The sequence below is a fragment of the Felis catus genome, chromosome E2 (assembly GCF_018350175.1).
Source record: "Felis catus isolate Fca126 chromosome E2, F.catus_Fca126_mat1.0, whole genome shotgun sequence".
Lineage (NCBI taxonomy): Eukaryota > Metazoa > Chordata > Mammalia > Carnivora > Felidae > Felis > Felis catus.
The window spans coordinates 42,605,197-42,630,125 of record NC_058382.1 but is presented as its reverse complement, the minus strand read 5'-3'; the positions used below and the strand labels follow the sequence as shown (position 1 = coordinate 42,630,125).

The following is a 24,929-nucleotide window of genomic DNA, read 5'->3' as shown; positions in this document are numbered from 1 at the left end:
TCAGGACACACAGTATAGGACAGTATGAGTCCTAAAAGCACAGTTATACTACCAGAAGGCACATTTTAAGTGTTATTTTAAATTCTTGGTTCCTAAGTACATATCAATTTTCAAAGTGAAAAGTTTATGATGGATAATTTCCAACTGTTCATATTGTATACTTTCATAAAAGAAAGTAACATTAATTAAACTCCTTACCATAGCACAGTCTATAACATGAAGAACTTGTTAGCCAGGCTATGGCTTCTAATCCTCTGTAGAAAACTAAGTATCTGAGAAGTGTTATCAAAGAAATAAAAAGTCTCTGAGCTTGCTCAAGCTAAAAGTATTAAAATTTACAAATGTTTTCTTACCAGTAAAATGGAAATTATGCAAGTATCAGTGTATGTTATTTATGTATCAATTAAAACAGCTCCTGGCATACTTTAAGTTTATTTATTTATTTTGAGAGAGAGAGAGAGAGACAGAGAGAGAGAGAGAGAACTGAAGGGATAGAGAGAGAGAGAGAGAATCCCAAGCAGGCTCTGCATCATCAGCGCAGAGCTCGATCTCATGAACTGTGAGATCATGACCTGAGCCAAAATCAAGAATCAGACCCTTAACTGACTGAGCCATCCAGGTGCCCCATAATTCTTTTTTTTTTTTTAAGTTTTAATTTTAATTTCAGTTTGTTAGCATACAGTGTGTTATTAGTTTCAGTTGTACAATATGAATCAACACTTCCATAAAATACCCGGTTCTCATCACAACAAATGCCCTCCTTAATCCCCATCACCAATTTAACCAATCCCCCCCATCCACCTCCCCTCTGCTAAAACCAACTACACAATGGGGCACCTGGATCCAACCTCAGCTCAGGTCATTATCTCAAGGTCTGTGAGTTCCAGCCTGGCATCAGGCTTTGGGCTGACAGCTCAAAGCCTGGAGCCAGCTTTGGATTCGGTGTCTCCCTCCCTCTTTCTCTGTCTCTCCCCTGCTTGCACGCACGTGCACACACTCTCTCTCAAAAAACTGAATAAACATTAAAAAATAAAATAAAATAAAATAAACACAAGAAACAACAAGTACTGGTGAGGATGTGGAGAAAGGTGAACCCTCTTGCACTGTTGGTGGGAATGCAAACTCATGTAGTCACTCTGGAAAATAGTACTGAGGTTTTTCAAAAAGTTAAAAATAGAACTACCCTAAGATCCAGCAATTTCACTACTAGGTATTTACCCAAATAACACAAAAATATTAATTCAAAGGAGTACATGAACTCTGATGTTTATAGCAGCATTACCTACAATAGCCAAATTATGGAAATGGCCGAAATGTCCATCAATTGATAAACAGATAAAGAAGATGTGGTGTAGGGGTGCCTGGGTAGCTGAGTCAGTTGAGAGTCCAACTCTTGATTTCAGTTCAGGTCATGATCTCACGGGTTTGTGGGATCAAGCCCCGCCTGCTTAGGATTCTCTCACTCCTCTCTCTCTGCTCCTACCCCAACTCATGAGTGTTCTCACACATTTAAAAAAATGTGGCAGGCAAGGGAAACAAAAGCAAAAATGAACTATTGGAACCTCATCAAGATAAAAAGCTTTTGCACAGCAAAGAAAACAATCAGCAAAACTAAAAGGCAACTGAAGAAATAGGAGAAGATATTTGCAAATGACATACCAGATAAAAGGTTAGTATCCAAAATCTATAAAGAACTTATCAAATTCAATACCCAAAAAACAATCCAGTGGAGAAATGGGCAAAAAACATGAATAGACACTTTTCTAAAGACATGCAAATGGCCAACTGACATATGAAAAGATGCTCAACATCACTCATCATCAATGAAATATAAATCAAAAGCACAATGAGATACTACCTCACACCTGTCAGAATGACTAAAATTAACAACTGAGGCAACAACAGATGTTGGCGAGGACACGGAGAAAGAGGAACCCTTGTGCAGTGCTGGTAGGAATGCCAACTGGTGCAGCCACTTTGGAAAATAGTATGGCGGTTCCTCAAAATATTAAAAATAGAACTACCCTATGACCCAGCAATTTCACTACTAGGTATTTATCCAAAGGATACAAAAATGCGGATTTGAAGGGGCACATGCACCCCAATGTTTATAGTAGCACTACTGGTGATAGCCAAAGTATGGAAAGAGCTCAAATGTCAATCAATTGATGAATGGATAAAGATGTGGTGTATGTATCGATGATGAATGGATAAAAAAGATGTGGTGTGTGTACACACACACACACACACACACACACAGATGAATATTACTGGATAAACAAAATGTAGCATATCCACACAATGGAATACTACTCAGTAATAAAAAAAAATGGACTACTATACACACAACATGGATGAATTTCAAAAGCATGTTGCTAAGTGACAGCTAGACACAAAAGTCTATATACTGTGTGACTATGTTTATATGAAATTCTAGAAAAGACAAAACTATAGTAACAGAAAGCAGATCAGTGATTGCCTGGTCCAGGGGGTGAGAGGACTGACTGCAAAAGGACATGAGGAAACTTTTTGAGGTTATGGAAATGTTCTACATCTTGATTGTGGTGGTGGTTACACCACTGACCGTATACATTTCTTTACTGAATTGTACATCTAAGGTAGGTGAATTTTGTCTCATAAATAGAAATATTTGAAAAAAAAAATTATGAAAGAAAATGAGCAGAAAAATTAGGATGTAGCAGCCTACAGAGGTCCCCTCAGACCTACTGTCTTCTTTAACTTGGAATATATAATTCAGATAAGGCCACAACTAAAATTTTACCCTTACACTAAAGGTAAATCCATGCAAATGATACAATTCAAGAGAAGAGAAAGAGAATATACAATCTTCAAATACTCTGGAGGAACATTTACCATATATGCAAATTAATGTAACTCTAACTGGAAGGTACTAGGACATCCTAAATTTAATTTTTTTTTTTTTGAAATTTATTTATTTACTTTGAGAGAAAAAGAGAAAGAAAAAGAGCATGAGAGGGGAAGGGTCAGAGAGAGAGAGAATCCCAAGCAGGCTCTACACTGTCAGTGCAGAACTCGATGGGAGGCTCGATCCCACAAACTGTGAGATCATGACCTGAACTGAAATGAAGACTTGGACACTTAACTGACTGAGCCACCCAGGTGCCCCAGACATCCTAATTTTTAAACCATCTTGTTTATGCATGAAATCAGTCAACTCTCCTAGATTTAAAAATTATTAAAATGAAAACTTGTCTTTAAAAATATAAGCATAAGGCTGTCAATTCTAAATTTTATAATTCAGTTATTAAAATATTATAGTATGCTTAAAATATACTTTAAAAAACCAGACAAACCAAGAAACAAACTCTTAACTATAGAAAACAAACTGATGGTTATCAGAGGGGAGAGGGTGAGGGGAATGGGTGAAATAGATGATGGGGATTAAAGGGTATACTTATGATGAAAAAATAAAATAATAAAAATAATTACATGGAAGTCAGCTTTTTAGAAAAGAATTTTTTAACATTTATTTATTATTGAGAGAGAGAGACAGAGCATGAGCATGGGACGGGCAGAGAGAGGGGGAGACACAGAATCCGAAGCAGGCTCCAGGCTCTTAGCTGTCAGCACAGAGCTGGATGCGGGGCTCAAACTCACAAGCTGCGCGATCATGACCTGAGCTGAAGAAGTCAGATGCTTAACCAATTGAGCCACTCAGGCACCCTGGAAGTCAGCTTTAAAACAGATTACTTATTCCGATGCACTAAATTCCTGATAACTAAATGCTAGAAAATATACTTCATGTTTTAATTGAATAGAAATACATACTTAAAATCTGGATTTGACAAACTAGTTGAAAAAGTTGTGTCAATTTCTCTTGGGGAAAATCACATTCCAAAGCTTTACCACAGCTATCTTTTATTTGGAGTGACTGGGCTGCCTGAGGAGGAGAAGGAACTTGTTGAGCTTGAATAGGGATTTCTCAAAGCTAACATCAAGGAGTCCTCTAAACCCTGCCAAATTGTGGATGGTATATAAACAGACACAATATTTATTTTGGGACAAAGATCCTGCAGGCAAGTAAGCAAAATACTCCAGAAGCAGCAGAATCACAGAACTTTGGAAAAAGCATTTAAAAGAAGAATCTGTCCTCATTCATTAAATCAAATGCTGTTAAATTTTGCTTTACTTATGCTCATGAAAATGAAAGATAAAAGATTTTTGTTTTAAGTACAAAAGTTCAGAGGAGAAAAAATAGAACCAAAATTTCTTAAAGCATCTGCTCTAATGACATATACTTCATAACTACTTCTCAATGTCTGCTAGTAATGTTATTTGACTATCAAATAAAATCAGAAGTTATAAATAGAAATACAACAACTGTATTGGGTGAGTGTAGTAACACTAGATAGTATATTCAATTTCCATAGAAAACAAACAGTAGTGCTGTAAAGTTCATTTTTTTTCAGTTTATAAAATATTTTTCATACCCTTTATCTTCCTACTCAAAAACTAGGATCATGTAGTAAGCATATACAATAATTAACTTGAAACCCCAATGAGGCTTTACAAAATACAGAATGCATGAAAAACCATTAATCTGACCATTCAAGACTAATAACTTACGGTGAACCATAATCATTTGCATTTGTTTGAAATAAAGAGTAATTGAAAATGGGTCTTAAGAGGAAAGATCAGAGGAATTGGAATTTGCTTGGCATACAAAAATTTAACTAAGAATAACTTAAATTCTGATTGGTTGCTTTCCTTTGTCTTCTTAAACTGAAATTAGAGAAAAGCAGTTTAGATTAAGGAAGAATTACAAACATTTTTGCTATCTGGGTTTATAATACACCAGGATGGACCACTTGGGAAAAATGTGGTGTTCCAAAACTGTACAGCTACAAGTGAAGCTGACCTAAGGCACAGGATAGCACTGAAACTCCATAATTAAATTATCCATAATTTCACCCTACAAAATCATCAGATAGCCTCATTTTACATAGTGCTTTACAATTTTAAAAGCATTTTCACATATTCTGGTACCTCATTTAATCCTGACATAAGGTATATGAATAAGACAGACATTTTGGTTCCCATTAACAGGTAAAAAAGTTACGGTTATCTTTTGACTTAAATCAGCTCTTTTCATTATAGCGTATCAGTATAGTATATATAGTGTATACTATATTATACTATATTATTTTAAATCTCTTCCAAGAAAGCCGTGTTTCAAATCAAAGAAAATACATAGCTTCCGTTTCCTATTAACATTCTAATATTTTCAGAATTCACTAAAGTGAATTATTGGGGTAGCGAGCCTCTAAGATAGCCCCAATGATCCCAGTCTCCTGGTATTCACACCCATGTACATGAATAAATACTCCTCCTTCCCTGCTGAGTGTGGGCTAGACTTAGTGACTCCCTTCTAATGAACAGAATAAGATACAACTGGAGAACAGGTCATAAAAAGCAGGGTGACTTCATTCTTTTTCTCTCTATGGAGAGGCACACATGACCAGGAAGTGAAGCCACCTACTAACAGTCACGTGAGTGAGCTTGAAAGTGGATGCCTCAGCTCCAGTCATCTTCAGAGACTGCACAGCCCCCGGCCTGAGCCAGTGACTGAAACTCTATCTCGAATGTGGATAGTGTTGGCATGGATGTATACATTTGTCAAAACTCAAATCTATATATACAATTAAAAGGGGTGCATTCTATTGTATGGAAAGTATACATCACTAAAGCTGATTGATTGTTTTTAACAGATCACTGAATCCTTGGGATAAGCAAATGAAGGGTCACTTATGAAAAAGCTGTGCCATAACTTAGTAAGTAAAGGGTGGGCGGTAAGAAAATAAGTGCATTAACAAGTGACCACCACAAACACACATGTCCTAAACTGCTCCTCAAAATTGCTCCACCCACAGCCTTTCCTATCTCAGATGGCAGCAATCCCATTCTCCCAGTTGCTCTTGCCAAAAACGCTGGAGTCCTTCTTGACTCTCACATCACACATACATTCAGGCTATGATCACTTCTCACCACCTCCACTGCTGCTACTCTAGCCTCTCGCCAAGATCACTGCAACAGCCAAAATGGTCTCCCTGTCTCACTCCTGCCCCTCTACAGTCTATTAACTTAGATCCTTTCAAAACCTAAGGCAGATCCCATTGTTCATCTGCTCAAAAATCTGAAACCGCTCCCCCACTTCATTCAGAATAAAAGTCCATGTTGTTTCAAGGTCACATAAACTGACTCCTTGTTATCTCCCTGACCTCATCTCCTATTACCCTCCTCCTTGCACAGTCTACTCCGGGCACACTGGGTTGTCTGCTGTTTATCAAACACATGCTCCCACTCTACGACCCTTACAGTGGGTGTCTCCTCTGTCTTGAATATCCTTCCCCTGATACCTGCATGGCTCATCATTCCCTAACCTCCTTCAGGTCTCTGCTCAAATATATGACTTTCTTTATCTAGTTCATTCCATTTAACATTCTCATTGATCATCCTTATTCTATTCGACTTTTCCTTTTTTTCCAGAGCACTAACCACTTTGTGACATATTATATAACTTACTTATTACGTATACTGTCTATTCTCCACTCCTTCCATAAAACAACCCCCAGGGCAGGATCTTTATTTTGTTCACTGATGCATCTCAAGCGCCTAGGACAGTGCCTAGTATACACAACAGATGTAAAACAAGTACGTTCTGAATGAATGAACTCCTCTGTCAGGTACCGGGCTAAGTACTTTATATACAACATTTCATTTAATCACTAGGGCAACCTTGGGAAGTACGCATTAACCTCATGTTATAATTGAGGACCATAAAGGTTAAATAAATTGTGCAAAGATACACATTTCTAAATGAAGCCAGGACTTAACTCCTCAAGTATGCCTAACTCCAAAGCCTTGACCATAGTTTTCTCAAAGTTGGGTGTGAATGGGAAGAGAACTAAGCTGCTTGAGGAGGTGACTAGGCTGAGAATTTGTAGAAGACACTGATCTGCGATCCAATATAAAAAGCAGAGGCAAATAATTAACATGGGGGGAAATTACTTCCATTTTTCTTTGCTTCTAGTCCTAGTCCTAATCCTATGGGGACAGATTTAAAAGCTAATGGTTATCAGGAGACCATAAAAAAGGAATAAGAAAAATAAGAGACCCCATAGTTTGAGCTCCATGGTTGAGAAAACATGGGTCAGTATCTTTTCTCTAAATTCACTGGTATACTTTATCCCACTGGAATGGAGCAATATAGTAGTAGTTTCTTAGTTTTGTTTTTTTGTGCCTTAACATGTTTTTTCCTTCTGGATTCTACTGGTACACTACAGGTGTTGAAAAGTGTATTTAAAAAGTACATGATCTACGTATAAACATTTATAGATTTAAATCTGTGGGAAAGATACTGAATTTGCCACTGTTACTACTCTTGGGATACAGCCACACTCATTTGTTTACATATTGTCTATGGCTCCTTTTCCACTATAAGAACTGACTTGAGCAGCTGCAATAAGTCCATATGCTTGCAAAATTGAAAATATTTGATATGTGCCCTTTAACAGAAAAAAACTTCTAAAACAAATGTTAATAAAATATAAGCTTCCTGATAACTTGCATCAGTTCTATCAATTTTCCAAGTATATCTGAAAACACATCCCCCAAATGCTACAATAGCCATACAACATTTTTGTTATTATTGGTCATGTAACTGAAAACTTATCAATGGCTTAAGTCCAAGAATAATGTGGACTTCAATCTGGTAAACAGTTACCATTAAATTAATTTAAGCAAACATACTTTCTAGTAGAGTTAACACCCATTTATTAGTTATTAAATACAGGAAGACTTGGGTAACTCTGAGATGTCCATTCTGAAGTTTAGCATCAAAGGTGAAGAAAAAGCTTTTTTTTGGTTTCCATCTGTAGTCTCTGATCTACCACGTTAAACAAACATTAAAAAAGTGTTTTGGGGGTACCTGAGTGGCCCAGTCAGTTAAGTGCCTAACTCTTGATTTCAGCTCAGGTCATGATCGCACAGTCCTGAGATTGAGCCCGACATTGGGCTCCAAACTGAGTGTGGAGCCTGCTTGGGATTCTCTCTCTCCCCCTCTCTCTCTCTGCCCCTCCCCTGCTTGTGTTTTGTCTCTTTCTCAAAATAAATTAGCATTAAAAAAAGTGTTTTGAACAAGAAAAAAATAACTTCTTCATTGAGTTACACTTACACACACAAAAACAGACCAAAAAAGCAATAATCCTACGATGACTTCCCAACTTCTTCCTTATATATAAGAATTACAAGATAGTAAAACTTGGATCATATGCTTGTAATCTTGCAAGCAAGCAAGCTAATACATAGGAAAGCAAATTACTTATTACTCATTCTAAAAATTCTGTAATCTATTTTCCCTCTCCTTTTCCAAAGACTAGTTGGTTCATCACCCACAAAAAAATCAAACCTTATTTCATAAGATTAAAACAAAAAATTCTTCATTATACATACACAAAACCAGAAATCTTTTTCCTAATACAAACTAATACAAAGATCTTTGAATTACAATATGTATTATGTTTTGCAAATAAAGTGACAGGTTATGCTATTCATGACGACACTTAAAAAATTGAGCAAGTTGATAAAAACAGGTATGGAAACACACTGTAAAGGAAATCCAAGAAATACTGAGTATAAAATGAAGCCAAAAAAGATTTCTCTTTAAATATTTTATTTCAATAAGAGTCAACTTCTACATAAAAAGATGAACCAATCCGAGATATTATTCAATAAAATTTCACCAAAATGTCATACATTTAAACCAGAATTTAATAGAGCTCTCAGCTTACACATTTTACAGCTTCAAACTAAACTTCCACCATAAAAAATTTAAGGCATTGATTTATTTTCCCAGCTTTTCCTCAAAATAAAAACATTATTTCCAGGTTAAAGTTTTCACTGTTCTTATCAAAATTAAATTTGAAGTAGTAACAGAAGTAGAAAGTTACCCATGAGGTATTTCTAAATATTATTACATTTTATGCCTTTTCCCATTTTTCTCTTCTTTTTATTTTTTTATAGCATGGTAGTCACCTAGGTTAGTAAAACAAAAAATTCCTGTTAACACTTTTAAAGGAATTAAGTTTTATATGTTACATGTAAGAAAGCACACTACTCATCTTTAAGGGCTAGAAGTTTCTATGATGAATATCATGTACATGAAATTAGTTATAAAATCACATAAAAAATTTGACAGCAATTTTTAAAATTGTACTACATTCTTATAACATGAAAACAAATTTAACCATATGCCTATATAATCACACCTGTGATCTCTTCATTAAACTGTAAATCTTCCGATAATCTCTAATACAACAATCCACAGTATTTCAAATTGTAAAGAAATGTTTCCTACCTTGCCTGCTTCTCTTTCTAAGTCCACATACTCCCGGCTAGGTGTCTGTCGTTGTTCTCCCTGCCAGCTGGCCGGAAAAAACTGGAGAGATAGATTGGTTCCTGTGGCCACAAAAGCCTTTTAGAAAAATCAATACAAACAGGATCAGGAGCAGGACATTACATAAATTATGCAGGCAGTCATTTATTTTTACATCAGTTTCTGTCTTAAGCCAGGCAGCACCGAGAATACTTAAAAGTAAAAAACACACACTCATCATTTTTCTTAAGTATTAAGTTACAAACATCTGATTCCATTTTGAGGACATTTGCCATTGGCTGCTTAAATATAAAATCAGACATGGAATCAATACTTTCTTTCAGGTCATTTTTTGCTGACGTTAGGATCTTGCATTGCTAATGTCTAACCAGAAGCCATCTCCTTGAATTTAAAAACTTCTATTTTTAAATGTGAAAAACACTGAAGATCTAAACATTTTGAATTTTAAAGCATACCACAATTTAAAGTTGTATAAATGGAGACATTTTAATTTCTCTTGATTTCCCTTGCTCAATGAAACACTATGCTTTAAAGCTCAGGTTAAAAATGCTCGCGACTGTCTCTTCGGATAAACAATACATTAGCATATGATGTGATGGAACTTCTCATCTGGCTACAACCTTAGGTGATTTAAAAAAATATGCATTTTCTAAAATTTAATTTTAGGAGAACTGGATCTGACTATACAAACGAGTATTCATCTAATATTTATAACAAGATTTGGATGCATGGTTCAACATATGGAACAATCTAAAACCATTTCAATAAAGTATTCTGTGTAGCCCCTAAGCGATTTATATTTCCTCCAAGTAAAAAATGGAAATAACGGCGTCCCTCTTCCCAAGGGAAATTCAGAGAGAAAGAAATAAGTAAAAAACATTTTGAAAAAAAAACCAAACATTTTTAATCATCTAAATGTAAACTCTTCTTTCTTTGTTGAAACGAGAGAACGTTTTTGTTTTATTTTACTAATTAAAGTTCTACAACATACTTTGTGTTTCCCATCAAGGAGTCTTCCTCTGAAAAAGCAAGGGGTTCACATCTGGGGTAATTTGTTTAAAGCCACTGGCTGAGTCAGCTACCTGCTAGTACCCCTGAGAATTTATAGCTTAGATTCTTTAGAGGTAAAAATTTATTCCCTATTTCTATTATTGGTATTTCAGGTACAACTGTCAACATAATTACTAAATCTCTACAGATATTTTTGATAGTATTTCCCTAATCATCTGGATACTCTTTCTTGTGGCAAATATTTTATGTGAATAGGGGCTGAACAAACAACAATATTACAACATTAACCTTAAAATAAAAATCTTCCCCCATTAATAAAACTAAGTTTAAAAAAACAATCAAATGGAGTGAAATGAACCTAGGGTTCAAAAGAAAAGCAGACTCTAGAACGCAAACTGCCTAGGCTGAAGTAAGTGACTTAGCTGTACCTCAGTTTCTCCAGTAATTAATATTTGTAAAATACTTACAATAGTACCAAGTAAATGCTATTTAAGTATTTACTAAATAACGTAAGAGAAATCATTTGGAACCGGATAAGAGAGCTAACTTTTTCAGCCTCAGATAATAAATTCTGAGCGGAGTAGTGGCAGGCAGATAAGCGATGCAGCCCATAAATGAATGCCTTGTGTCCAAATCCCTAGGCGTGTTTCTTTAGTATTCACCTGGTAAACAAATCCTTCCACCCGCAGTGTACCCCAAATCAGCTCAGTGCTAAGTAAAGACAGTCTACAGATCTTATTACCTCACCTCCTGTCTGAAGAGCAACCTCAGAAGAGATTTCCTGCTTCATCACTTCATGCCCATTATCTCATCAAGATCCCTCTTTCAGAGAGAAGTAGTAAAAAACAGATCATTCTAGAATAGCATTTCACGAATTTATTTGACCACAGAACTCTTTTTTAATGGAATATCTATGCACACGTAACTGGGAAAATTGGTTCAAAAACATAAAAATGCTACAATGTTATCACTGACTATATATAAGATTTCCAGGTTGTCCCAGCAATTATTTTACAGATTTCACAAATTATAAAATAACACCCCTTGTGTTGATCCAACATACCTTTATCCTGCCATCATCAGGATTAAAAATATAATTTTTACTGCTGTCAGAGTAGTCACCATACCTGTCCTAAGTATTCTTCTCTTTTATTAATCATTGGCGTTGAAGACTTCTCCAACACTCTTACCACAATAAGAACTTACCAGGAATAAATCAGACTTTACCCAACAGATTCTACCCCTCACCCATAATCATTTTTATTCATGCTATGATATGGAGTCTAATAAGTTTTATAGTTATAATCACATCTATCTAAATACAAAATAAATTCATTAACTTCAGTGACACACTAAGGAGATGTTCAAAATTAAAAGAATAAGAGGAGAGGGAAGGTTGGTAATAGTTTTGGAAACTATGCCTATATACTATACATAGCTGCTGTCAAAACACAGGCAAAATAATGCCTTTTCCACACCTACTTTCCACAGCCAAATAAATAAAAGCCACAGCCTGTTCCTAAGTGAAAAAAATAAATTTTAGACATTCTATTAGGTAACCTCTAAATTCAATTAATCAAGTACCTATGATACAAAAGGCATTATGCCAAGTACCTGTTTAGGGGGGAGTATATTAATGCATACACCACAGAATTAATGTGGTCTCTACCCTCTAGGAGCTAGGAGCTAATGAGGGACCTCATTACTTAAATGTGGAGAATACTGAATTAAGGGGGGGGGGACTAAACAGAGGGGGAATGTGAAATTCCTTCCCAAATACAAATAGTTACATTATTCAATGAATTAAGACATGCATGCTACCTTAAGTGTACATCTTATACAGAATTCAACCTACCCTTTAACTTTTAATACTTGTCAGATATTAAGAACTTATTAAAATTTGCAGATCAGATATTTGGAAGAGAAGAAAGCCTAGAATGTTTGTCCGATTTATCCCTGGAAGAAATATATGGTAAATACAAGCAACTATTTATAATACTATAATACAGCAATTCAGATATACTGTGGGTTAAATTATACTCCCAATTCATAATTAAATACAGCAAAGTCTCTGATATGACAGAAAACACTCTAAGAGCTATGCTTCACTAGGTTACCAAAAAAAAACCCCTCAGCTCTAAAAAATCATGACAGTACTTTGTGCCTTATCTTTCACACTTACATCAATTAACTCCAGGAAATCCACTGGTTAGGTATACCATCCACCTTTTGCAAAAGGAAACCCAGACAAAGGATGATACAATCACCGGACCAACTAATGAATGATTCTTCTACTACTCAGTGCCCAAACCGAAAATATGTCTTAGGCATTTTAATCACATAATTATTATAACTACTCAAGAAACTTGGAAGTGGGCTAAAAGCTAGAGATTTTCTTTCATAACATTCACTAATGACCAAATATTCTAGAGCTCCTAATAAATTTAGCCAGTACCTTTCACATTACCTGTAACAGAATTCGAAAAAGCCTTCATTTTAAATAGCAAAATATTCATTTTAAATATTCTTTAAAAACAAAGTTGATTTAGGTGATGAAAAGGGTGAATTTCATGGCATGTGAATTGTTATCTCAATAAAGTATATCGTCTAAAGGAGAGGGGAGAAGTTAATGTTTCAACATGTCTTCCTATTGTTAACCCAAATTCAAACTGCACCCTAGCTTCAAGTCTCTGCAAATGCAAATGGGTCCAGTTCAGAGTAGATAACTGGATTCCATTACACAGTATTTCAACTTTTTTACTTTTTTAATTAATTATCGATCTCTTTTTTTTAGCTTCTTCCTACTTACTCTTTAGCTTCTTCACTGCCTCCTCATTAGCACCTCCAATAGGACAACCCAAAAGATGAGACACTTGAAGGTTTGGTGGACACGAAGCACTAAATCTACCACCTAAAACATGGCCTCAAATCAACTGTGGGTTTCGCAAATCCATGCAATTCTTTGGGAACTCCAGCACTAAACAGGGTATGTGTTTCAGGTTTGAAGAAAGACAATGGTTTCTTTCTGATTCTCTCGAGGCTTAACATTCTAGGAAGATGGCTCATTCTTTAGGGCTTTTCCCCCTCTAAGACAATAGATAACTGGCATAAAGATTTATTCTAAGCTATAATGGGAGTGAAACAGCTTCACCTACAGATTTACCAACAAATCCCGCGTCTTAGAAACAAACTATCGTCCAGGAATCAGATCTTTGAATGAAGCCGAATTCTTTTTCCGAATGGGTGTTTTCTTCCGTACAAACACGCCAACCCCTTTATCAGTGTCACAGCCTGTACAATGAGCTTTTCTTGTACCGTTGGGCTCCGGTGTGAGTTCCACACGCGGCAAACTGTCGAGTCGTGCCTGGGAAACATAACCGACCCGCAGAGGGCCACAGGGAAGCGTCTCCCCGCGAGGACGCGGCCCGCCAGTGTCTGGTTTCTCATTTTGAATCCCGAGTAGGAAGTGAGACGGCGCCCGCTCAGTTCCGGGAGCCGCGGCGTCCGCGGCGCCGTCCGGAACCGGCCTGGGCCGCGGCGGCTCCCGCGCAACAAGTGACCCGCACGCGCCTCGGTCCCCGCGCCCTGAGCCCCCAGTTCCCTTGCCCCGCCGACTTACGATTTCCGAGCGGCCGTCGCGGCAGGCGTTCTGGAAGCGCGCCTGGCGCTCCTCGTGGGGCCGGTCCCTGAAGCCCGTGTACTTAATCTGCAAGGCAGAGACGACCCGAAATCAGGAGCCAAATCCGCGACCGCCGCCTGAGCGCCCGCCCGCCCCGCGCGGCGCAGATAAGGACAAGCAGAGTCTGCGGGCAGGCGGCTGCCCGGGCGAGATTGCCCCTCTGCGGGCGCGCCACCCAAACTTTTCTCTGCCCGGGCCCACTCGGGGCGCGCCGCGGCCTCCGCGCCGCCTGTCTGCCTCACCTCGCATTCGCGGCTCAGCTTCCTGAAGAACTCCTCGTTCTCGAACTTGCTTCTCTGGTCAGGCACGACGCGCGGCATCTTCCCGCCCTGAGGCCGCGCCGGCCGGCCGGGCTCCGGACTTGCGCGGCACCCGCTGGCCGGCTCCGCGCTGACCGACTGACCGCCCACCCGCGGCGCCCTGACTCTCGCTTCCCTTTGTTTCAGGCGCCCGCCCGCGTGGGCTCCAGCTCCCGGGAGTCTGAGGTGCCGCCGCCCGCTCGAGCCCAGCCCACGCCGCCGCCGCCTTAGCCGTTGCCTACCGCCCGCGCCGACCCAGCACTCGCCGCCCCTGGCCGCCGCCGCCGCCACTTCCTCTCGCCGCCCACCTCGCAAGCCCGCCCGTCCGCCCCGCCCCGGTCGGCCCCACCCCTCCTCCTCGTGCGCCCGCCCGCCCCAAACTCCGGCAAACAAAACGCACCATTCACAACTCTGCGACCGGAGCCGCGCATGCGCCGCCCACCCGCTTGCGGGGCGGCTGGACTGCAGCGAGCCAGAGGTGCGGCCCTCTCACCCTTGCGGGCCCGCGGTTTCCTCTGTGTAGAACTGCTCTGCGGACATCTGCCCGGACCTTGGAGAGAGGGAGCCGCTCGCGCGGTTCCTTTCTGTCGACTGTATGAAACTTTGGGGCTTCTCAGCTGCTTGGAGTGACCCCAGATTGTCACCTGAACGTGAGTGAGGAAACTTAAGTCCTTGGGGACTTTGTGTCCGAAAACCGACAGGGAGGGGTGTAGGCTGTGCCTATCAAAGATTAGAGGTGGAAACAAACCAGAGAATCTCGCTGAATCCGCGTCATGGTGGAAAGGTCTGAGCTGGTGGGAGTCAGGCCTTAGCTGGGATTTCACTCCACTGCTTACACAAACCTTACACAAGCACTGGATGCTAAGCCTCAGTTTGCCTATTCGCAAAATGCAGACACTCACAAGCTCTCAGTGTTGGCGTTGAGAGTCTTTATATAGGTCTAACACATAATGAGCACCCAGTAAATTTAAGTTTCTAAAGAAGAAAAGTTGAATTATATAACCTAAGGCCAGTCCATATATTTACGCAAATGTGCAATCAAGCCCTAAAAAAGATTCACAAGTTATAGGCAAGTTATTTAGCCCAAGCTGAAGAGAGTCTTACATGGGATTTATGGCAGAGCCTGACTCAGAGTTGGTCCTCGATAAATTCTGATCCTTAAAATTCCAGCTAGTCAAAAATTCAGTACAGAGATGGCAAATACAGGGTGCCTGAGTGGCTCAGTCAGTTAAGCGTCTGATTCTTGATTTCTGCTCAGGTAATGATCTTAAAGTTGGTGAGTTTGGGCTTCAAGCTGTCAGCCTGGAACCTGCTTGGGATTCTCTCTCTCTCTCTCTCTCTCTCTCTCAAAATAAATAAAGGAAAAAAAAGATGGCAAATAGGTGCCAACTCTGGTTGATAGTAGCTGGCCATATTGCAAATTTAAAACTTGCAAGAATAAGTGTTGAGGGCAATTGGCAATGTAGACCTGAATGCAGGGTGGGGCAGAATTTCCTAACCCTGTCTAGTTTAATCTCAGTTTTACAGATATGGAAGTGAGCTAGGGTAACCAACTGACCAGCTTTTCCAGACACGATCCTGGTTTTAACAATGAAAGTTCCATGTCCTAGGAAACCACTCTGTCCCTGGCAAACAAGGATGGTAGGTCACCCTAACTGAGGTCCAGAGATTAATCAATTTCCCAAGGTCAGGAAGGGAGTTTTCAGTAGAGTGGAACCTGTAGGTTAGTGGTTTTAACAAACACACTTTCTGAATAGCAAACATAGAATCAACTCTTTCCAAGGGCATGCTTCCCTGGCCCACAGCAAACCTGTGTGAATATATGAGTGTGCACAAATAGAAAGGGTATAGATACAGATGGGCTTCCATCTAGCTCAGATTCTTCCCTCAAGTCTCTTTCAGTTGCAAGTGACATAAACCCAATTCAAGTAAACTTAAAGGTACAAAGGGACCATTTTATTTTAAGTAAATAAATCAGAGAGGGATAGATAGTCTCTTTTTCTTTTCTATTTCTCCATTGTTTGTCACTGTTTAACTTTCTCATGCTCTCTTCAATGCCATTCATTTCCTGGCAAAGGATGGGAGCAGCTACTTCTCCATTTCTAAGTCATATTTCTGGGAAGGACTTTGGCCCAGTCTGAGTCACATACTCTCCCCTCTACCAAATCACCATGTCCAGGCTGACATGATGACATTGGTCAGCTTATTACACAGGCTTTCCCATCAGGACTGTTAGAGGCCTGGAATGGGCAGCTTCAGATAGACCCTGATGAGTTGAAAGAAGGGAAGAGCAGTTTCTCCAAAAGGAAGGAGTGAAAGTGCATTGTGGGCCTACTGAGCAGTTTGTATCAGCTACAGCTGGCAAAAGATGCCATTTTTTAAAATATTTATTGTTTTGAAAGGGAAAGAAAGAGAGAGCTCGGGAGGGGCAGAGAGAGAGAGGGAGAGAGAGAACTCCAAGCGGGCTCCTCGCTGTCAGCGCAGAGGCTGACTCAGGGGCTTAATCTCACAAACCATGAGATCATGACCTGAGCTGAAATCAAGAGTCAGACACTTAACCAACTGAGCCACCCAGGCGCCCCAAGGTTGCCATTTTTATTTTGCTGCCTAAAGGTTCTGGTGAAACTGGAGGGGGAGCTCCAAGTCATCATAGGAAAAGTGTAGACAAAACCAGCCTTAAAACATCTGCATCTTATGCTGAGAGGTGGGTGAGGCAGCATCCACTCCAAGGCATCAAAGTAGAAGTAGAATTAAGCCACAAGAAACAGAAGCTTTCATCCATCTGCTGCCTCTGCTTTAAGTCTTTCCAGTCCAGCAAAGACCTTCGGACGCTAGGACAATGCAGCCATTGTCTAAATGAGAGGCAAACGATGACTTTGGTACCAGTCAACAGGACTGTCTGAAGGCCAGTGGTCAGGGGAGCAGAGTTTTGGGGGGTCAGCCTCTACAGTAGGAAAAGAGTATATCCCATGTTGCACCATTCAGCGCCATCATAGTCATTTAGGTATACTTTAGTATAAAACTTTCCATTTCTGTCTCTAAAGAATGAGCCACAAGGCAGCACTCTTACTCCACAATGGGTCCAGGTAGGGCTCATAGACCTACAGCTGGTCTTGGCGGAGGGTGGGAGTACAGAGCAGGACAGAGTACACAAATTGTCAGCCTCATGGGGGTAGGGAATGATGTCTTGAGGGAAAGGGATGAGAAAGCCTGCGAGGCAGATCCAGAACAGCAGCACCACAGACAGCCTTTGGCAACTCCAGGCCACAGGATAACCCACTCGGCATTGTCTGGCATCCAACCAGCCAGGACGCCTGGGAAACAAGCCGCAGGCTGAAGGAGGCCATCTCCTCGGCTGACCTCTGTATGCCTTTTTTTCTTGTGAAAAAAATTTTCACTTATTTAAAAAAGTTACATTAAAGGAAATTAATAAAGGCAAGTTTCACCCATGTGAAATTTAGGTATGTTTAACTCTGTGTTTCTGTCCAGCTCGGTATGGATTGGTCCAGGCACTACCCCATGGAGATGTTTGCTAAGAACCACCTCTAATAGGATCCAACTGTGGACTGTATCTGTTCTTTGCCTAGAAACACCCTTCCCACTCCCCAAACCTAGCTGAATTCTCTCTGAAGCCCTGCTGCTTGGAGTCTTCCTTTCCTGAGGATTCAGCCAGCCTAGGGCCTCTTCTTCCCTGTCTTCCTGGAGCAGCTGCTCCTATAGGACTCCCTGACCAATCTTGAATGGGTGGACAGAAAATGCATAGTAACACTGAGCAGGGGATGGGAACCCTCAATTGTTTGTTCGACCCAACTGCGAAGCTGTGAGCTAGGTGTTTTTATGTCCCTTATCTCAAAGTTCATTCAGAGAACCACTTTCCAAGACAAGTCTTCTTGCCCCAATCTGACAGATGAAGAAATAGAAAGTCTGAAAATGTAAATAACTGACCACAGGACAATGACAAGACCTTGACCCATCAGAGATAACAAAATGGCATTGGGGTATATCATCTTCATTTACTCCTTACTATAATCCTGCAAGTTTGGTATTATTGACTCTATTCTACAGGTGAAGAAAAACTGAGGCACGGGGGGGAGGGGGCAGAGGGGTGCTGGCAATCCCAGGTCTGTGCTCTTAACTATTCCAGCCTAAGGCATCTGCTGGTGAAGATGCCAAAAGCCCTGCTTGTCTCTCTAGCTGAACTGCCAGCTCATGCAGAGTTGCGGCCAAGGCCCTTCCTTCTCAAGCACCCTGCCATGCTCCCAAAGGGTCCCCAACAGGTAGAATGAAGGAATCCTATCATGGGCCTTATGGCAGAATCAGTTCCTTGCCCTTGATGGTTTTACATTCCTGCCCCTGAGCCCAATTGTTTGTCTTTCCTTGGCTTGGAAGGTCAAGGCCTAGACATCCTTTCTCCCTAAGTCCAGCAGAAAGTATGGCTTTATCTAGGTATGGTGTCAGCAGCTCCCCACATCTGCGTCTCCTCAAAGAGAGGGTGGGGTCTTCCCACGCCCCTGAGCCTCTAGTATATTTTTTTCTAAGGAAAGAGTTTCCCTTCAGTTACTAGGGAAATCTTGTGCCATCTTGAAACAAATAGGATCTGGAGTCACAAATGAGACTTGATGGGGGTGAGAGAGAAGGGAAATTAATGGTTGGCACAGTTCCTAAAGCCCCAGCTCTACCTAGCTTCTAGTCTGGGGATGGAGATGTGCCTAAGTCTGGGGTGAGGGTGTCATCTGCCTAATTGAGGCAGTTTTCTGGGCCCTAAAGAATTTTTTTTTGAGATATAATTTAAGTACACCATAAAACTCACCCCTAGGTCCTTAAGAATTTCCCCTCCCAGGAGGTTCTTCCCCTTCTTAGCTCCCCTGCCACCCTCCCCCACCAGCTCAGCCATCCCACTAGGAGAGGAAAACTGAGAGGAGTAAGTTTCCCCAGAATAGCATTTCTTCAGTGTTGGGATCAATAAACCCGTTTGCTTAAAAGGAACCAGATGATTTCATCCTTATAATTACAAGTTTGACGTTTGCAAATCTTGCCCGGGCCTAAGGAGCCTCTTTGTCATGGGAGGCGGAGGGGTTTGTCTGGGTGCCTGAGGATGGGGACCGAGCCTTGTGTACTGGGAAGAGGGCCAGGCTGGGGTCAGGAGGCCTAGCTGACCAGTCTTGGAGGGCTGTTTGGGACTGCTCCCCTTCTCCTCCCCTGCTCTCCCAAGTTTCTGGCGGGTGATGGGAAACAGACGAGACTAGGGGACTAGAGAATGGCAGTGGTGAGCTCTAACCGCACCACCCCTCCGCCGAGCCCCTCCCTCAAGTCTCTCATTTGCCTATGGCAGAGAGGCAAGGACTGTCAGCCCAGCATTCATGACTCCCTTTCCTTTCCAATCCCATCTCTCATCATTTCTCCCTGTGGTATGTGGCAATCCAGCCATACTGACCTGTTACATTTCCCACATGCCTCAGTGCCTTTGCTCTTACTGTATATACCCTCTATCTAGCATGACTTCCTCCCCTTTCTCTGCTGCAATAACTCACATTTTTTCTTTGAATATAAGTTCAGGGGCCTTTGATTGTCCTCCATAGACCACTCCACAGTGTCCCTTACTCTATCATTTGGGCCATACGATTATGCATCAAGGAGATGGCTAGTACACCTAGGACATAGTAGCATCCTGGGAGGATTTGGCTCCCCACTAATTTGTGTTCGTTTTACTACTGTGAAGTCTTCATATGAGTGTCTTTTGCCTCATCCTTACATTTTTTTAATTATTTAAAACTTGTGCATATTTTTTGTAGAAAACTGAGGAAATATAGGAATATAGGAAAAGAAGATAGTCTTACCACCTCAAAACAATAATTTAATTATAATTAAATATACAGTAGGGTGCCTGGGTGGCTCAGTCAGTTAAGCAAGCGTCCGACTTCGGCTCAGGTCATGATCTCACGGTTCTCAAGTTCGAGCCCTGCATCGATCTCTGTGCTGACAGCTCAGAGCCTGGAGCCTGCTTCAGATTCTATGTCTCCCTCTCTCTCTGCCCGTCCCCTACTCATGTTCTGTCTGTCTGTCTCTCTCTCTCAAAAAAAAAAAAATTAAAAAAATTTTTTTAATAATTAAACATGCATTTAAGTATATTTTCTTTGGCCTTTCTCCAGCTATGTTTCTTCACATAACTATGCTGGTTTTTTTTTTTTTTTTTTTTTAGTTATTTATTTTGAGAGCGAGACAGGGAGCGTGAGCAGGGGAGGGGCAGAGAGAGAGGGAGAGAGAGAATCAGTGCGGAGCCCAACTCGAGCCTTGATCTCATGATGAGATCAGGACCTGAACCCATATCAAGAGTCGGACACCTTGGGGCTCCTGGGTGGCTCAGTCGGTTGAGCTTCCAACTCCAGCTCAGGTCATGATCTTGCAGTCTGTGAGTTCGAGCCCTACGTCGGGCTCTGTGCTGACAGCTCAGAGCCTGGAGCCTGCTTCGGATTCTGTGTCTCCCTCTCTCTCTGACCCTCCTCCGTTCACGCTCTATCTCTCTCTATCTCAAAAATAAATAAACATTAAAAAAAAAAGAGTCGGACACCTAACGAAACCGACTGAGCCACCCAGGTGCCCTGCACATAGTTATGATGTTCTTTGGTACAGTTTTGAATGGTCTTTATTACCTAACCTATGGCATAAGTATTTTCCCATGTAATTATATAAAACTAATGACATCCTGGCTGATCTCCTATTGTTGGGCATTTATTCAGGTTGTTTCCCATTATTTACTGTTATAAAATAGGCTTCTGTGAACATTGTGGTGCTTAAGGATTTTTCTTAACGTTTTTGATAGTGATTTTAGGGTCAATATCCAGAAGCAGAACCCCTATATCAAAAAGTATGGGTATTTTAAGATTCTTGATATTTGTTGCTAGTCAAATTTCTCTTTGGCACTGCCTCTTCTCTCTTCTTGAGTCTTAAAAATCCTTCCTCCCCCCATTTTTCTTCTCAGTGTCTCAGACACAGGAAATGCCAACCAAGAATAAACCAAGACCTGCAGATAGAGATCAATGGATCAATAAAGGAGGTTGAATAATTCAACATTCACTTCTGGCTCATTATTGACTCTTGAATCCAAATGCATCCTCTTTTACCTTCTCTCCTTTTTGCTCCATGTTGATGATGCCTTGATACCATGCACTGTTCTTGGGTTCTTTCCCAAATTTCCCAAGCTCTAAACCATCCTGACAGTCAGGGTTTCCCTGACTTGTCTTGCAAGTAGGCAGACAGAATTACTAGCCCACAGCCTCCTCATCAGACTGCCTTTCCTCTAGGAACACAAACGGAGCAATTAATAAAGCAGACAATAATTCTCTTCTTCTAGATGATACTTCTGAGTGAATAGGCAAGGAGCTCAGCTTCAGACTGTTCTAGCCCTGGTTAACCTCCGCTGTCTAGCTTGCTTCTTTCCCCATTCTCAGCCAGGCAAATTCATGCTCTTTCACTAAACATGGGCTCAGAGGCCTCTGAGAACTGCTGGGAGAATGACTGCTCCACACCAATGCCTGACCTGGAGACCAGACCAAGCCTCCTCAAAGGTGCCCCACAGTTGATAGCTTCCCTAGCCCACCTGATGCTAGGAAAGCTTGCTCCTTCTGCCCCAGGGGAGCTCCCAGGATGCCTTGAAGCTTAAGTAGTGTTGGTGATTGAGATGGACACAGATGAGCCACCTAGATCCCTCTTCACTGAAGGTCTGCTACCTAGCAGCTGGGATTGCTCTCACCCCTTTCTGGGGTTCCCTGAGCTATAGAGAGCTACCTTCAAGTCTTCCTTTCTGGGCAGCTTACATCCAATGACTGGAGATGGGAGAGGTGCCTGGGTGGCTCAGTCAGTTAAGTGTCTGACTTGATTTCGGCTCAGGTCATGATCCCAGGGTCATGGGATCAAGTCCCTGGTGGGCCTCTGTGCTGACATTGTGGAGCCTGCTTGAGGTTCTCTCTCTCCCCCTCTCTCTGCCTCTTCCTTCCTCAAAATAAATAAACTTTAACAAACAAACAGTAACAACAAAAAAACAATGACTGGTGAGAGTATAAAGGCCCAGCAGAGCAATCCTGATGGGCCACATGAGCTCCAGGGCTCTCTGTGGAGTCACCTCAAGCTGTTGTTGGGCTACAGTGTAGCTTGACTTCTCCCTCTACCCAATTCTGCTTTTTTCCTCTCCCATCAACACATTTTGGGTTTTTTAAATAAATAAATAAGTAATTAGTTAATTATTTTTGAGAGGGGAGGGGCAGAGGGAGAGGAAGAGAGAGAATCTTTTTTTTTTTTTTTTTAGTGTTTATTTATTTTGAGAGAGACCTAGAGAGTGTGCATGAATGAGAGTAAGTCGGAGAGGGGCAGAGAGGGAAAGAAAATTCCAAGCAGGCTCTACCCTGCCAGCACAGAGCCCGACGGGGGTTTTCGTGAGATCATGACCTGAGCCAACAGACTGAGTCAGCCAGGCGCCCGAGAGAGAGAATCTTAAGCAGGCTCCACGCCCAGCATGGAGACTGAACTCGGGCCTCGATCTCACGGACTATGAGATCTTGACCTCAACCAAAATCAAGGATCAGATGCCTAACCGACTGAACCACCCAGGGGCCTTGCTAGCAATACATTTAATCCCAAGGGCACTTCTTAATAAATACCTTGCAAGTGAAACTTTCTAGAGAACTTGATCTGTGGCAGTGACTAAGAGTTATTTGAAAGAGAGCTTCACCCGGTGCCATCTCCCTTAGTATACTTGGATCTGGCCTGACTTGGATTCTGGCCAATAAGATGCTGTGGAGAAGTCACTTTATAAAAGTGTTTTAAGGTCTTGTTAAGTTTTATTGATTGATTGGTTTTATTTTTAACTAATCTCTACACCCAATGAGGGGCTCAAACTTATACCCCACTGGCTGAGCCAGCTTGGTGCCCCTTTTTAAGTTTTATTTTTTTCATTTTTTAAAAAATGCTTATTTATTGGGGCACCTGAGTGGCTTGGTTAAGCATCTGACTTTGGCTCAGGTCATGATCTCAGGGTTTGTAGGTTTGAGCCCTGCATCGGGCTCTGTGCTGTTTGGAGCCTGCTTGGGAATCTCTCTCCCTCTCTCTCTGCCCTTCCCCCACTCATGCTGTCTCATCTCTCTCTTTCTCAAAATAAATAAAGTTTAAAAATGTTTATATTTTGAAAGAGAGAGAAGAGGGAGAAGTGGGGGAGGTGAGGCAGAGAGAGAGAGAGAGAGAGAGAGAGAGAGAGAGAGAGAGAGAGGATCTGAAGCAGGCTCTGAGCTGCCAGCCCAGAGCCCAATGCGGGGTTTGAATTCACGAACCATGAGATCATTACCTGAGCCAAAGTTGGACGCTTCACTGACTGAGCCATGCAGGTGCTTCCTTAAGTTTTCTTTTAAAAAGTCTTTTAAAAGTTGTTTGGAAGAGACGTGAGCCACTTTGGGATGAGAATGGTTGTCTGGTATGACTTGAGATTTGTCATCCATCAAATACGGACACTATATAACATTTGCTTTAGTAAAAGTAATTTTCTAAACACTTTCTCATTGGACTCTCCCAAGTGTCTTCAAGGTAAGGAGGGAAGGAATTAATGTCCTATTTTGCAGCTCAGAAAATTGGGATTCAGAACAAGTGGCCATCTCATTTAAGAGCATATGGCTAGGTAGACCCGGAGAGAAAGATTCCAGAAGAGCAAAGGTGTCCTAAAGTTGAAGAAATTCAGTCCCTTTATTCTTTGTTAGAGCAACCTGATGTTAGAGGATTTTAGTGACTTCTCTAAGATCCCAGAGCTAGGTGGTTCCTCAGTTTTTTGTTTTTGTTTTTTAATTAGAGAATGAGAGAGAGAGAGAGAGAGAGAGAGAGAGAATCTTAAGCAGACTCCATGCCAAGCACAGAGCCCAGCTTGGGTCTTGATCCCACAACCCTGGGATTGTGACCTGAGCCGAAATCAAGAGTCAGATGCTTAACCGATTGAGGCACCCAGGTGCCACCCTCAGTTTTTAAATCTATAAATTGAGGACAAAGACATCTACTTGTATCTGTCAGGACTGTTTTGGTTTCAAGTAATGGAAGCCCAATTAAAATTGGCTCACACAAAAAAGGGAAAGTATTAGCTCATTTAACTGAAAGCTCTGCGTGTGTAAGTGACTTCAGACATGGCTGGATCCAGGTATTCAAGCACTGACACCAGAAATCTGTCTGTCTGTCTATCTCTCTCAGTCTCTTGGTTCTATTTTTCTGTTTTAGCTTCATTCACATGCTGACTTACCCTCCCCCACCCCCCAGTGGTGAGGACTGCCCTTTCCTGATACTCCCACAAAAATCTGGGGTTGACTTTAATAGGCCATGTTTAGGTTATCTGTTCATACCTGAACTGTGGACACTGAATTGCTGTCAACAGGGCAATATAGCAGGAAAAGGAATGGATGTATTGGACAGGCAAAAACACCAGATGGTACCTTGGTTAGTGTGTGGCACAAAGTTACAAGCTCTCAAAGAATGGTGG

The 24,929-nt window shown here is 41.3% G+C and overlaps 1 protein-coding gene and 1 long non-coding RNA gene across 7 annotated transcripts in view; one reads left to right on the top strand and one right to left on the bottom strand.

Annotated features, from left to right (window-relative positions):
• The window catches only part of CBFB (core-binding factor subunit beta), a 57,272-nt gene extending 42,551 nt beyond the window's left edge, over window positions 1-14,721 (bottom strand). Inside the window, exons 1-3 of one of the 2 annotated variants that reach the window (XM_023244834.2) lie at window positions 14,369-14,721; window positions 14,067-14,153; window positions 9,398-9,514 (exon numbers count right to left, since the gene is read on the bottom strand). In XM_023244834.2, coding sequence (XP_023100602.1) covers window positions 9,398-9,514; window positions 14,067-14,153; window positions 14,369-14,446 — 282 coding nt within the window. In that variant the 5' untranslated portion in view covers window positions 14,447-14,721. The remainder of the gene's footprint in view (window positions 1-9,397; window positions 9,515-14,066; window positions 14,154-14,368) is intronic. The other variant, NM_001305028.1, reaches the window with a different exon arrangement.
• Window positions 14,722-14,762: 41 nt separating this feature from the next.
• The window catches only part of LOC102900873, a 26,904-nt gene continuing 16,737 nt past the window's right edge, over window positions 14,763-24,929 (top strand). For 2 of the 5 annotated variants that reach the window (XR_002150054.3, XR_006590395.1), the window contains exon 1: window positions 14,763-15,075. This is a non-coding gene — a long non-coding RNA (uncharacterized LOC102900873). The remainder of the gene's footprint in view (window positions 15,076-24,929) is intronic. The other 3 variants (XR_442067.5, XR_891174.4, XR_006590394.1) reach the window with 3 other exon arrangements.